Source organism: Pyrus communis, chromosome 1 (assembly GCF_963583255.1).
Source record: "Pyrus communis chromosome 1, drPyrComm1.1, whole genome shotgun sequence".
In the NCBI taxonomy this organism is placed as follows: domain Eukaryota; kingdom Viridiplantae; phylum Streptophyta; class Magnoliopsida; order Rosales; family Rosaceae; genus Pyrus; species Pyrus communis.
The window spans coordinates 11,827,903-11,841,559 of record NC_084803.1 but is presented as its reverse complement, the minus strand read 5'-3'; the positions used below and the strand labels follow the sequence as shown (position 1 = coordinate 11,841,559).

The following is a 13,657-nucleotide window of genomic DNA, read 5'->3' as shown; positions in this document are numbered from 1 at the left end:
CTCCAGTGGAAGCCACAACACAACACACACACCGCTAGACTACAATTCCAGCCCTTCCACTTTTACACAGGCTTACATGCACATTTAGCAGCCAACCATGCAGCTCCACCTCCCTCTCCAACCTCTGCCACTGTCAGCTCAATAGGTAAATGCTTAATTATTAACTTAATTGGATTTCTAATATATGTTTAATTTTTTTTGTTTTAAAGTTTGTAGCTTTGAGTTTTACTTAATTGCTGTGTGGAGAGCTCAAATTGTACTATTAATGTCCTTAAGCATTGGTTATGATAACTATGATGGTTTTCAGAAACCCTTTTAATTGCATAAATATTTGAAAGATGTGGGTTTGGATGTTTGGGCTGGATTCTTTTCCCCATTTTTGTTTTTCTTTTGTTGGATTTATAGGGTTTATTTTATTTTATGTTTAAGCGTTATTGGGAGCGGAAATTGAACTTGAGACGTCGTTACAGAAATAAATGTTCTTAATCAACTGAACTACAAGCCTGTTGCCTTTGAGATTTCGAATTTCGGACTTTCATTTCATGAAAATGGTTCTTGTTGCCTGGATTTTTGGTTACTGTTCCCTCTTCCCAGCCTTCAGTGGATGCCAGCAGTGGTATATGGATTAGATAGTGGATGTCTCAAAAGCTATGGAAATTTCTGATACAGTGAATGTTCATGCCTTAAACTTGGCCTTTACAGGTATGGACTGGAAGTCAAAATCTGAATTTGATCAAGGAAGTTGCGAAATTGAGGAAGCAGTGGAGAAAAGAACTGGGAGAGTTTGGTGCTGTTAGGGGCTCAGCTCATGGGTAGACGGCAAGAGGTAACGATTCCGTTGGAGGCAACGAACCATCTTTACTCGCGGTATCATATCGTATTAGCTTAGTAGTCAGTTTGCTTGAATGTAGTATGTTTGCTTGATATGTTGCAGCTTATGTAAGTTTATGGTTCAATCAATGTACATTCTGTTTCTTCCTTAATCTGCACTACTAATTAGGCTGACAATGCGTTGTTCTTTCGTAAACCTTTGTTGATGTACATTAGGTGTAGTTTATGCGTGTGTGTGGTTAATTAAACATGGTAAATGGTCTAATTCTGATCAATGTGAACTTCCTAGGAGCCACAGTCGCGCAAGAAGGGATCAACTCCGGGAGATGCAGGGATCCAATCCCGCTGCCTTGTATGTTTGGGCAAGAGTAGTTGCCAAGTTGTTCGTTCAAGAACGAAATTGATGAATGCTTTGATTGCAAAAAGGAAGCCTCATGAGGCCCATTCCGTTTTCAAGAGTCTAGCAGAAGAAGGACACAGGCCAACTCTTATAACGTACACAACTCTTGTAGCTGCCTTGACGCGCCTGAGGCGTTTCAAGTCTATTCCCTCGCTCCTCTCTCAAGTGGAGGAGAATGGTATGAAGCCCGATTCAATACTTTTTAATGCCATGATCAATGCTTCCTCTGAGTCTGGAAATATCGACGATGCCATGAAAATCTTTCAGAAAATGGAGGAGAGTGGATGTAAGCCGACAACCAGCACTTTTAACACTCTTATCAAAGGGTATGGAATTGTCGGTAAGCCTGAAGAAGCTTTAAAACTGCTAGAACTTATGTTGCAGGATGAGAATACAAAACCGAATGACAGGACGTATAATATTATTGTTAGAGCCTGGTGTAGCGAGGGGAAAATGAATCAAGCCTGGAATGTGGTGTATAAGATGGTTGCATCTGGTATTCAACCCGATGTAGTCACTTACAACACATTGGCAAGGGCTTATGCCGAGAATGGAGAGACATGTATGGCTGAAAGGCTGATGTTCGAGATGCAGAACAACAAAGTTAACCCCAATGAGCGAACTTGTGGCATCATTGCAAATGGCTACTGTAAAGAAGGTAGCATGACAGATGCCTTGAGGTTTGTATACAGAATGAAGGATCTTGGTGTGCAGCCGAATCTTGTTGTTTTTAACTCTCTTATCAAGGGATTTCTGGACATTACCGATACTGATGGAGTTGACGAGGTGAGTTTTTACCCTTGATTCTTTAGCACTCAGTTCCTCACTTTCTCACAGAAATTTTACTTACATAAAGAGCTTAACTTCACAGGTACTAACGTCGATGGAAGAATTTGGAATAAAACCAGATGTAATAACATTTAGCACCATAATGGATGGATGGAGCTCAGCAGGACTCATGGAAAAATGCCAGGAGGTCTTCAATGACATGATAAAATCCGACATAGAACCTGACATCCATGCATTCAGCATTCTTGCAAAAGGCTATGTGCGTGCCGGTGAGCCTGAGAAGGCCGAGTCACTTATGACATCCATGGGAAAATATGGCGTGCACCCAAATGTTGTAATCTTCACGACCATCATAAGCGGGTGGTGCACCGCTGGAAAAATGGAGCATGCTTGGAGTGTCTATGAGAAAATGTGCGAAATGGGAATCACCCCGAACTTGAAAACTTTTGAGACCCTTATATGGGGATATGGAGAAGCTAGGCATCCATGGCTAGCAGAAGATTTACTCAATATAATGGAAGAGAAGGGAGTTCATCCTACTAAGAGGACTATCCAGCTCGTGGCTGAAGCTTGGCGTGCGATAGGTTTAGTGACTGAAGCCATGAGAGTCTTAAATGATTCGGACAAAGAAAATAGGAGGGACAAGATACCTGATCAGAGCTTGGAGATCATTAGTAGGAAACAAAACTTAAGTACTTCTTATCCTAATGTTTTGCAGATACCTGGAGTAGTAGTTTCTGATAACGGCGGTTCTGCTGCCAACATACGAGGTCATATGCTTGTGAGAGGGTTTGAGTTTTCAGCTGAAAGTATGCAGCACAGTGCTACCAAAACCATGTGTCTTACGCAAACTACATCGTCCGTGCTTAGAGTCCAGCAACCACTGATTGTATGTAGAAGGCAGTTTCAGTGTCAAGTTGGGATGTTCAGGCATTTCGTACATACATGTCCGGTGGTGTAAATATATAAACGAGGAAACAAAGGCGGTCGCGGTGATCAGTGATCAGGAGGATTCCTTGGTTCTGATTCTTGAATTCAAGAGTGGGGATGATTCTTTTGCTAATCAGAGCTGCTGATTGTGTTATACTTCCATTCCTACTGGTGTTGCTGATGAATTTGTTCTGAAATTGTGTAATTTGCTACATGGGATGTGTAACATATACCATATGTGTTCATAATTCAAGGCAAAAAAATCTACATCTGGATATCTAAACAGACAGAAGCTACTACAAAAAACAAACTAACCTATGTAACAAACCTAAAAATAACGGGTACGAACTTAGGGTATCTCCGAACAGTACTAGTTGAGGTCAAAAACTCGTTTTACACCCCCGTAGGACCAACAAACAAGGAGCCAATTATGTACAAGTTGCAGGATCAAAATTTTCCACACTCAAAACAAAAAATAAAAATAAAAAGAAGAAGAAGAATACCCAAAAGCTACGAAATCTGTAGAGATTGGTTTGAATGAGTAGCTAGCTTTGAAACAAAGCGAGATGCTCTCTCTACACGTCTTCCCTCCATCAACTTACCTCCAAAACCCTAACTTCAACCCTACCCATTCATCCACCCCAATCCAAATCCCTAATTTCAAAGTCCTCAATCTCCACCCAATTTCAAAAACCAACTTCAAAGCCCTTAACTTTCGACGATTTAAGCTCCCAAATTGTAAAACCCATCTCAGAAAACTTTCTTGCAATGCTCTGGAGGACTCCGGCGAGGAAACGAAGGCGGTTTTGGGCAGTGGGGGTGGTGATGGTGGCGGAGGAGGCGGTGGTGATGGCGGAGGGGATGATGAGCAGGTGGAGAAGAAGAGTGGGACTTTTCCGGAATGGGTCAGTATCACTACCGGCGATGCAAAAACGGTGTTTGCGGCGATTGCAGTGTCCCTGGCGTTTCGGAGTTTCATAGCTGAGCCGAGGTTCATTCCTTCGTTGTCAATGTATCCTACTTTGGATGTGGGAGATGGAATTGTAGCAGAAAAGGTCAGATTTTTATTTATTTTTCTGGTGAATGTATTGCTTATGGCTGTATGGTTTCTTTTTAAACCTATTGATTTCGCTTTAGAAGTCTGAATTGTAATGGCAACATTGCTACTTAGCTACATTTTTAGATGAAGCTTGTGTTTGAACTTAATTAGTGATTACAATTCGGATTTCAGAAATTAGAATTTGGATGGAGTCATTGAATTTGGATGACCAGTTTATGCATCGGTCTTGTAGTACCCGGGGAAAAACGGAGTTACCATTTTCTTGATATGCAATGTTTGAGAGGGTGAGGTTACATAAGAAGGATGATAAAGAAGGGGATGACAGATGAGGGTTAAACTTTCAGGGGCCTTGTACTACCTGGGGAAAAACAGAGTTACCATTTTCTTGATATGCAATTTTGAGAGGGTGAGGTTACATAAGAAGGATGATAAAGAAGCGGATGACAGATGAGGGTTAAACTTTCAGGGGCACGAGGTTTAGCAAGAAAAAAAGCTTCCAGGGCACATAGGCAATTGAGAAGATAGTGGTAAGGCATTTTATACAGAGTGACAGATTTCTCATTAAGCTAATGTCAAGCTAGATTGATCAGATTTGTGTGCACTTGAATTGTTTGATTTTTTTGGTCGACAGGCCAAGGGCCCCACTCCAACAACACTGATAGTGTCCCCAACTTGATAATTACCACCTGCCCAATCCATCAAGTGTGGGGTTTTATCACAGAAAGGCCTCGGTATTAGTTAGAGTGGGGTGATCATACTTCAACTCTTTCTTTCTTCTTTCACTCACCGATGTGGGATATCCAACGAGTATGTGATTTTGTTTGATCATCAATGATAACGTATGTTCTGCTTAAAATTGTCAGGTTTCATATTATCTCAGAAAGCCATGTGCGAATGATGTAGTTATCTTTAAAAGTCCACCAGTCCTCCAGCAAGTAGGATATACTGAGGACGATGTCTTCATTAAACGAATTGTTGCCAAGGAAGGTGATACTGTAGAGGTGAGACTGGCATTTTCGCATGTCATAATATGGTGGTGGTACTTTCTGTTTTCTTGCTATTTAATTACATCCCTATGTCAACCAAGAGGTTTATGAGACCAGTATACTTTACATTCCCTACTGTATGACGAGAAATCTAAATTAAGATTTTGTCGAGAACGAGTGCTATGACAATCTAGATATGCAAATTTAATTCCGATTTGCTTTGAAAGTTAGTAGATTTATAATAATACAGTGACGGTTTCTGTATGTCTGTCTAGAAAGTTGTCTTTTATCTGTCGTTGTTGATACCTAAATTTTAGGAACATAACTACAAAAAATTATGGCTGATTGCAGGTGCGCAATGGGAAGCTCATAGTAAATGGAGTGGAGAGAAATGAAAAATTCATCCTTGAACCACCTGCATATAATATGACTCCTATTGTAAGAAATATGTTACGACATTTTATGTACCCATACCTTTTTTTTTCATTTATTTGAGGTGGTATGGTGGTTTCCATGTTTTAGATCTTTTATAAAAGAATGTAACCTTTGCATCTTTTTCTTCTGTGTTTATGTTGCACAGCGTGTGCCAGAGAACTCAGTTTTCGTGATGGGTGACAATCGAAACAACAGCTACGACTCGCACATATGGTAATGTTTCTAAAACCCAAGTGCAGAATTGCGAGATATGTTAGTTTTAAGACCTTTGATTTACCTCTTATCTTTTAGTTCCTCCTGTTGATTGCTTGTTCAAGTTTTGAAAATGTTTAGGGGTCCATTGCCAACCAAGAATATTTTAGGAAGATCCCTGTTTCGGTATTGGCCACCAAAGAGGATCGGTGCCACAGTTCATGAGACCGGCTGTGCTGCTGATAAGCCGGAGAGTATTCCAACGTCTCAGCTAAAGGAAGGTCTGGAAGGCATTCCAGCGTCTCAGCTAAATGAAGGTGTATCATTGAATTAGTAACCCTACGAAGTTTCTTCTGGCTGGTCACATAAAATTGTTTCATTTTTTGCTTTGGATCTCATGTAACATCTCTGTTATAAAGAAACACGCTTACGGGCAAATTTTTGGAAGGCCCTAGTTCATTATAATTAGTGTTACATTGTAAATCGACGCTTGATTTACGTAACTTATTCTCATTTCAAAATGCATAAACGAATAACTTGGACACAAAAAGCAAAATTCTTTTAACTTATCAACTGTCATATAAGATGGATATCGTCGATCCAACAGTCATATAATTTAACTTCCATCACACTCCGATAACCATTATAACTGTAATATGTGCTCGTTCCATGAAGAAACTGCGCAAACAAGACGGAGAGGTTTGCCTTCAGTGCTCATTTATAAGTACATGAACTCGTTTTTAACTTGATGGGTGTGCTAATATGAGAGCCGATTTCCATGGTGCAAGATACGTGCCTTCGGTGCTTTGATCTCACCAGCTTCCCCACCACATTCCCTCGCGACCGGACTTCAAACACCAGCATCATGGGAACTCCTCCGTTGTTATCAGATACTGCTAAGCTTGCCCCAGCCCCGTATAAAGGAACCTTGATCCCTTGGAGGTTCACAGTCACGTTCCGGTAGCTCTTTCTTGGTTGGTAGTATTTCTTCAACTGCATCCGAATTTGCAACCAATAAGCACAAGGTGAAGAAAGGCGCAGGTTCTCAAATCACACCCAAATTGTATGAATTCTTACCTGACCAGTTGCAACTGCAATCTCTGAATACATCAGTTTAATCGGCGTGGAGCTGACATGGATACCGAAGAACGTAGCAGGGTTGTACACAGTCATCCTCACTGAACAGTTCATTGTCAGCATCTTTGTAGGCACACCAGTCATGTCCGATCCTTCCCCGAAATAAAAATTATGGACTGCCAAGCTCTGTAGGAAAAGGGTTTTGAAAACACTTAAATTGAAGATTATTTGAAACATAAGTAGTTACCATTAGACAGTAAAATCAGCAAAAGAAAAATAAAAGTGATCTCGGCACATCCCTTTTCTCTTCATGCCCGCCCGTATTTGATTTTGACCTCTGAATTAAATAAATCAAGGTACAAATAAACAGTTGTGCACACGAGAAGAAAAAGGTTGCGCGGAAATAATTTCCTAATAAAAACTTTAGTTATCTCTCTAAATTGAGAGAATATTTTTCTTTGTGTATATATCTCTAAATCTATTCCTATCTCAATCGTCTTCCGTGGAATGCTGAGTGAGATAAACACAAGAAAATATACAACGTAAAAGAACCCCAACGGGGAGAGTTCACTAGTACTTGCCAGGTTCCAAGTTCACTAACCTAACTAATAACACACATTCCCAAAAGATTACTTTACCCAAAAATCATTAAAATAATCAACCCAACATACCTTAACAGCAACCCTTGCTCTGTTCGGCCTGCTAGCTCCCCAAAGAATTAAGCAAAAAACAGAGAAAATCACAACAAATCCGAACAGAGCAACACAAATCTGGCACCTTCTCGGAATCCCTTTATTCCCATAAAGCCCTCCATAATCTCCATCCTCCTCGATCACATTGCACTCCGGCCACCCCTTGTCGTTGCGCTTCCGGGCACCCTTCTGGCCCGAATTGGAGGACCGGAAAGGGCCCGAGACCCGACTGGCGGAGGAGGCCCGGGAGTGGTGGCCGTAGGAGGGGTGGGAGGGGGACTCCATGGGACTGTTGAAGGCGGGGGTGGCCTGCATTGTGGAGGATTTATCGCCATCGTTGGAGTCCCTGGAGGGGCTTTGAACGTAGTACACCGGGCGCTTGGGTGATCTGGGTGGTGATGGGGATAGACTCGTCACGTCTGAGTCGGATTTCGCGTGCATCATAATTACTGTGGGGGTGTGCAGTATTTAATGTGTGAAGATACTGATTTTGCTTAGAACGCTGTTGGAAACTTTGAAGCTTTTTTGGTAATTTGATTTTGGTTTTGTGAGATTGCTTGGATTTTGATTAAACAGATGAGAATGCCAGAACTGGTGAAAGATGATGAATCAGACCCAGCTGGGAATTTTGAAACTTTATTGGAAATTTGATTTGGGTTTTGTGAATTGATTGGGTTTTAAATAAACGGCACGGCTAAAGCTGAGAAAAATGCCAGAATTGGTAAGAAGATGAAGAACAACTGAGCAAATGGAACAGAAAAAGTAGGCCTTTTGGCTCAGAAAAAACAGAGATTTTGGTGGAAAATGTTAAATTTGATTGAACCCAGGTGGAAATTTGGAAGCTAATCGGAAACTTGATTTGGGTTTTAATTAAAGCAAAACGAAATTACCAGAATTGGAAAGAAGACGAATAGCAAACTTGATCAAATTAAACAGAAAACTAGTATCCTTCAGCTAAGAAACTGAATTCGATTACGCCCAGATGGAAATTCAAAACCTTTTAATGAAATTTGATCTGGGTTTTCGTCAGGTTGCTCGGAATTCAACCGGGTTGGTGGAAAAAACAGACTGAAATGGCAGAATTAGAAATAAGACGAAAGAGCAGAAAATGAACAGAAAAGTTTGTGCCTTCGAGGGGTTCAGAAACTGAGGAGGGATCTAAAGGGACTTTCGGTGTGCTTCTCCCCTCTCTCTCTCTCTCTCTCTCTCTCTAGAGAGTGGCGTTTTAGTGAAGTGGGCACACTGAGTAAAGCAGAGCACTACCACTACCGCAGAACAAGTTGAATAACCACATACTTTTGTTGGTCAGAGAGTGAGAGATACAGACGGAGTTGGGGTGGAAGGAGCCAGAGGAACGTTATCTTAGATACAGCGAGGTTTGGATTTAGGTTCAGAGGTGCCGAAGCTGCAGGTTCGGGAATTAAGTGTCGGCAGTTTTTTAGTCGTCCGTTACTCTAGTTACCCGCGTTAACCATGTGAATTTTTGACGGGGTTAGTTTTGTGACAGTGTTACGTTTGGCGCGCACGAGGTGACGCTGTCCGAGTGGCTGGTACTGATTGACGCCGTTACTTTGCGACGTCTATATCCTCATTTGTCCTTTTATTTCGAAGTCTGAGGTATTTTACACTCCTAAAGACTAATCTTTATGAGGTTCAGAAAGACTAAATGCGTGGCACACCTCATCTCATAACTTTATACCAAAAGATCATCCGTGATTTTGTAAACTGACTTAGAATTCCAAGTTATACGAAGACCACTTGCCGTGATTGATGATCCTCACTAGTCATCGTGTTACAATTTTGGTTAAAGATTTTACAAATTCATACTTCGTAACATTTTCACCACTCCGAAATATGCATTAGATGAGTTTGGTTCAAAATTCATTACAATTGACTTTGAACTTACGCAAGAGAGAGGACGGCCTGCATGAATAAGCCTTGGTAACATTTCATGTCTATAAAACGTATTAGTTTTTTATCTACCATTGATTGCATAGCTGTGTATCAATAATATTACGTGCGAATAAAACGTGTGAGATTTTTATCCACATATGAGAGATGACACTTGCCGGATCCTCCAATGACATGCGTTTCATCATACATCATGCGATCGGTTTTTGTCAGGTACTGTTTACATTTAATTTTAAATAAAAAAAAATTTACAATGATTTCTGACCGCACGATATACGATAAACGAATATGATTAGAGAATTTTCAAAATCCTCATAAGAGGATCCGACGAAGATCCTCCTGGTCCACATATGGTTGTGTAAGTGTGTATGCAAGTTGCTCAAAGAGGGGAGAGACTTCCTTACTGTTACTACATGTCCATCATGAAATTCCATCAATGATAAAATATTTTGGTAGATGGATAAAATATGAGGATATTTTGGTTTTAAGTTTTAGCCTATTAATAGAAATGTCCTCTAAAATTGTTAGTTTGTCTCAATTTATCTCTCGAAACTAATTTTATCTCACTTTGTCCCTTAAATTAATATTTTCAACTCTTGTGATTCCACTTCATTCCATATCGTTAAAGAATTGTTAAATTCAAGGATATTTTAGACCTTTACTTTTTGTATATTTTTTTTCCTCTAGCCTAGACGCATGAGTTAGGACAATTGTTTAAAATAAATTATTCAATCAATAGAAAAATTCCAAGCAACAATGTAAAACTTTTGGATGCAAACTGTGAACATTTGCTTTCGATGATTTTTTTTTGGTTGAGGAAGTTTTTTTGGACAAGATAGCTTAATGATTTTTTTTAGATTATATTTTGTGCAACTAATTTGAAATTATTTTTTGATGGGTGAAACTAGGCCAATTTCGATTAGAAAGATATCTTGAAATATGTTTCCTTTCTGTTGTAATGAGTATTTTTCAAGTGCAAAGTTTCAAGCCATTACATATGGCTTGCAAGTTACTAAAACCCTCTTCGGAAAAATGAACGATAATGAAATTGTGTCGAGTGGATTATTTATTTACATGTTGTGCACAATTTTCGCTCAACTTAATGATTTTTTTTTAGATTATATTTTGTGCAACTAATCTAAATTATTTTTTGATGGGTGAAACTTATGGTTAGGCCAATTTCGATTAGAAGGAAATCTTGAAATAGGTTGATCATGTTTCCTTATTGTTGTAATGAGTACATTTCAAGTGCAAAGTGAGTACACATGCCTTGCAAGTTAAATGACCCTAAAGGTTCTTTAACAAAAGCCAGTTTCATAAGGCAAAGCGAGACAAAACTGATGTTAAAATCAAAACAAAGACTCGTCACTTTGAAACACAAATAACACTATAATGTGGTGCTACCAGCAGCAGCCAGTCACATGTGCAAAAGACAACTTTATTAACCATAAATTTCAATTTAGGTGGACAATAAGCCTACAATCGTGAGCACTACCAACAAATACCATCTATGCTACTCAACCTCATACAATGGCATATCCAGCTACAAACTCATGTGTGCTTCGTTGCTGCAAGTCCTTTCGAATGCCCGGAGTGCCCCGATCACCACGAGACTCGTTCAACAAACATCACAAACGTGACACCTGCAAGAAACAAAATACAAAAATGCCAATACCACAAAAACTTAGAAACACTGCTCGACGAACTGCATATGCTTAAAGGTTTCATGGACTCGGACAATTGATGCAATATCACAGTAGTCGGCAAGGCCAAAGAGGCCACTACGACGAGAGACCAAAACATAAACATCTTGGAATAACGATTGATGCTGCCATAGGTAGTGTGAGATACTCGAGAAAACAAATTCCAAACAATTAAGCAATGTTGATGTTGCAAGATACAGCATCAATCTAACTGCCATAGGTCAACCCAATTCCGCCTTGGGAGGGATCAGATAAGCATTCCACACAGAAGAAATGGATTAAAATTTAGTAGTAAACAATACCGGCACCAACAATCTCAGACATGCTTGCATTCACAAATACAATTAAAAGAACACAACAAACAAATGAGAGCACAATGATGAAGGACAACGCACAACAATGGCAATTGGTACCATGATAATCTCAGGGATTTAACAAAACGTGGGATAGTTGCAGGAGGACGACAGGGGGTGCACAATCAATAAATCAACCAGGAAATCGTGCAACTCCCGCCCCCGCCTGCAACTATTCCTCCACTTTCATCCCACGATAAGCAATTTCTGAATGTTATTGATCAGAGAACATTTGCATAATCCGTATCCACACTCGGCAAACAGGGCAAAAACAAAAGGGAAAAATTGACTGGATGAAAAAATAAGCGCAATTTTGACACAAATATCAAGTTTAAATTCAAAACTAGAGAAACAATCACAAGGGTCGTCAGATAGGAGCGAAAGACATGAAATTTGCTTAATCACAGAGATTCAGTTGAACTATGCGTCAAATCATCACGCGACCCTACTGTTCATAATTGACAAACGATAAAATAATCTACGCTAAATTCATAAAAACGGATGTTATTATTTTCGAAAAAGAGATCAGCCTCAGAAGGAAGGCAGTAGGTATATATGTAATCACAAATTGTCATAAATTACACGAAAACCGTACTATCATCATTGGCAGCCGAGCTCAAATCCTAAACCCTGTTCATTTCTTTTCTGGGAAATAATTTGGTGGGTATTTTCATAAATCCAAAACCAACAAAGAAGATGCCCAGAAAAAATTCAAACAAAATAAAAAGATTAAAAATTTCATCTTCCTAAAATTTGGAAAAAGACTTTGATCAGCCTCATAGAGAAGATTAGGTTGTTCCACATAGAGAAATTCAGACATATGCTTGTCTAAATATTTAATTTAATCATCGGCTGACCTAAAAAGAATCACAAAAAACAGATGTTTTTTTATAACAAAAGGAGATTAGCTATAATTAAACCCTAATTTGGAGAAAATCAAGAACAAAAGATATTAATTTTTTAAGATTTGGAATGAGAGGGACTCAGAATATGGGTGGTGATATAGCAGGATGGTCGGCAAGGCCTTTACGGCCGTTACGACGAACGAGACCTTATATCAATGAATCGTCATTGCCCCAAAATTTGAATTCAAAGCTACAGAAATTGGAAACAAAATAGAAAATAAATGGCGATGGTGATGGCGATGGAAATAGTTGAAAACCCTAACTGCAGAGGAGCTGGAAAGTTGGAAACCCTAATTGCAGAGGAGCTGGAAACCCTAAGCGGCCGAGTAGACATTCATATTTTTGTGTGTTTTGGGTGGAAGAGTTCGCGGGTTTATAAAGAGGTGTGGCGGAGGCTTTGGGGGCTAGGGTTTTGCGTATGGGTAGGGCTTTTGAGTTGGGACTATTGTACGCTACATGTGGGTGTATGGTTATAACATGCGCCTCATCCTGTGACAGATGAAGTTGGGCTCTAACATCAACTGATCCACATCAGGCCAGCCCATGATAAAGCCCTTACAACAGAAAAGGCCCATACCTGAATGAGTTTTTGAAAGGATTTTTATTTTCACTGAGTTCATGGGCATGGACGGCAGTTGATGAAAATAAGAAGTATATACCACCATCTTAGGGCCGTTTTGGGCGGCTATTTTTTGGAAGTGCTTATGCTCAAAAAGTATTTTTTGCTGTAAGGCGTGTTTACAAACCTGTAATTGGAATGAAAATAAAGAATCTAATTCTGATTACGGATTATACTTGTGTTTATTAAAATTGGGATGAATCAAAAGTGTGTGGGACCCACATAAAAAATGAATTTCAATTCCCAGGATTGGAGGAATTAGACTCCTTCTATGGATGTGGTAATTGAATTTTGGGAGGGTGAGGGAATCGAGAATGCATTTGCTCCTCCTATTATGCCCTCGATTACTTTTTTTATTTCTAAGACTATCCTTTATAAACCCATTAACCCTAGTTAAATTATGCACAACTCCTTACTTTTTATTTATTTCTATGCTCATTCACATTATGCACAATTCCATGCATATGCCGAAGAGAAGAAACTACAACTTGAGTGATAAAATTTAAATATTAAAATAAATACTTAAATTTATAAATAAATAAAAAAAACAAAAGCATTTTAGTGTCTATGAAATAAAAAAGCAACTTAATTTTTTTTTCTTACTATTATATATTATATCAAATTTTATTTAAAAAAGTACATAAAATATTTGATTTGGGACAAGGGCATTTTAGTAATCATACTGGTTTATATTCTGATTCTGCTTAATTAGTAAACAGCTTTATAAAATTAGTGTCATTTCTATTCCGATTTCAGAACATTTAAGTAAACAGT

At 39.2% G+C, this 13,657-nt stretch overlaps 3 protein-coding genes and 3 non-coding genes across 7 annotated transcripts; 2 read left to right on the top strand and 4 right to left on the bottom strand.

Annotated features, from left to right (window-relative positions):
• The first annotated feature begins 1 nt into the window (after window position 1).
• LOC137731937 (pentatricopeptide repeat-containing protein At5g21222-like) lies at window positions 2-2,985 on the top strand. Its single transcript, XM_068471203.1, has 4 exons — window positions 2-145; window positions 703-826; window positions 1,121-2,017; window positions 2,103-2,985. The coding sequence occupies exons 2-4, from the start codon at window positions 809-811 to the stop codon at window positions 2,979-2,981; spliced, it is 1,794 nt and encodes a 597-aa protein (XP_068327304.1). The 5' UTR covers window positions 2-145; window positions 703-808; the 3' UTR covers window positions 2,982-2,985.
• A 495-nt stretch (window positions 2,986-3,480) lies between these two features.
• LOC137731944 (chloroplast processing peptidase) lies at window positions 3,481-6,139 on the top strand. 2 transcript variants are annotated; one of them, XM_068471214.1, is made up of 5 exons: window positions 3,481-4,005; window positions 4,874-5,011; window positions 5,348-5,434; window positions 5,577-5,644; window positions 5,765-6,139. In XM_068471214.1, exons 1-5 carry the CDS (start codon window positions 3,517-3,519, stop codon window positions 5,955-5,957), a joined length of 975 nt encoding a protein of 324 aa, XP_068327315.1. In that variant the 5' UTR covers window positions 3,481-3,516; the 3' UTR covers window positions 5,958-6,139. The 2 variants fall into 2 exon arrangements, with proteins under 2 accessions (XP_068327315.1, XP_068327323.1); XM_068471222.1 differs by having other exon boundaries at window positions 5,749-5,967.
• Window positions 6,140-6,160: 21 nt separating this feature from the next.
• LOC137731960 (uncharacterized) lies at window positions 6,161-8,687 on the bottom strand. Its single transcript, XM_068471234.1, has 3 exons — window positions 7,372-8,687; window positions 6,701-6,886; window positions 6,161-6,616 (listed from the first exon to the last, which is right to left on the bottom strand). Exons 1-3 carry the CDS (start codon window positions 7,834-7,836, stop codon window positions 6,338-6,340), a joined length of 930 nt encoding a protein of 309 aa, XP_068327335.1. The 5' UTR covers window positions 7,837-8,687; the 3' UTR covers window positions 6,161-6,337.
• Window positions 8,688-11,718: 3,031 nt separating this feature from the next.
• LOC137720354 (small nucleolar RNA snR60/Z15/Z230/Z193/J17) lies at window positions 11,719-11,807 on the bottom strand. Its single transcript, XR_011066500.1, has one exon. It is a non-coding gene; the product is annotated as a small nucleolar RNA snR60/Z15/Z230/Z193/J17 (small nucleolar RNA).
• Window positions 11,808-11,886: 79 nt separating this feature from the next.
• Window positions 11,887-11,968, bottom strand: LOC137720403 (small nucleolar RNA U83). Its single transcript, XR_011066511.1, has one exon. It is a non-coding gene; the product is annotated as a small nucleolar RNA U83 (small nucleolar RNA).
• A 370-nt stretch (window positions 11,969-12,338) lies between these two features.
• On the bottom strand, window positions 12,339-12,436 carry LOC137720378 (small nucleolar RNA Z43). Its single transcript, XR_011066507.1, has one exon. It is a non-coding gene; the product is annotated as a small nucleolar RNA Z43 (small nucleolar RNA).
• Between the last annotated feature and the right edge of the window lie 1,221 nt (window positions 12,437-13,657).

Excerpts from the sequence above, each read along its gene's own strand:
- LOC137731960 (XM_068471234.1), bottom strand. The coding sequence starts at position 7,836 with ATGATGCACGCGAAATCCGACTCAGACGTGACGAGTCTATCCCCATCA. Across the intron at positions 6,887-7,371 it reads GAGCAAGGGTTGCTGTTAAG|AGCTTGGCAGTCCATAATTT; the intron begins GTATGTTGGGTT and ends CTTTTCCTACAG. Across the intron at positions 6,617-6,700 it reads TTGCAGTTGCAACTGGTCAG|TTGAAGAAATACTACCAACC; the intron begins GTAAGAATTCAT and ends ATTCGGATGCAG.
- LOC137731937 (XM_068471203.1), top strand. Across the intron at positions 2,018-2,102 it reads ATACTGATGGAGTTGACGAG|GTACTAACGTCGATGGAAGA; the intron begins GTGAGTTTTTAC and ends TTAACTTCACAG.
- LOC137731944 (XM_068471214.1), top strand. The coding sequence starts at position 3,517 with ATGCTCTCTCTACACGTCTTCCCTCCATCAACTTACCTCCAAAACCCT. Across the intron at positions 4,006-4,873 it reads ATGGAATTGTAGCAGAAAAG|GTTTCATATTATCTCAGAAA; the intron begins GTCAGATTTTTA and ends TAAAATTGTCAG. Across the intron at positions 5,012-5,347 it reads AGGAAGGTGATACTGTAGAG|GTGCGCAATGGGAAGCTCAT; the intron begins GTGAGACTGGCA and ends GGCTGATTGCAG.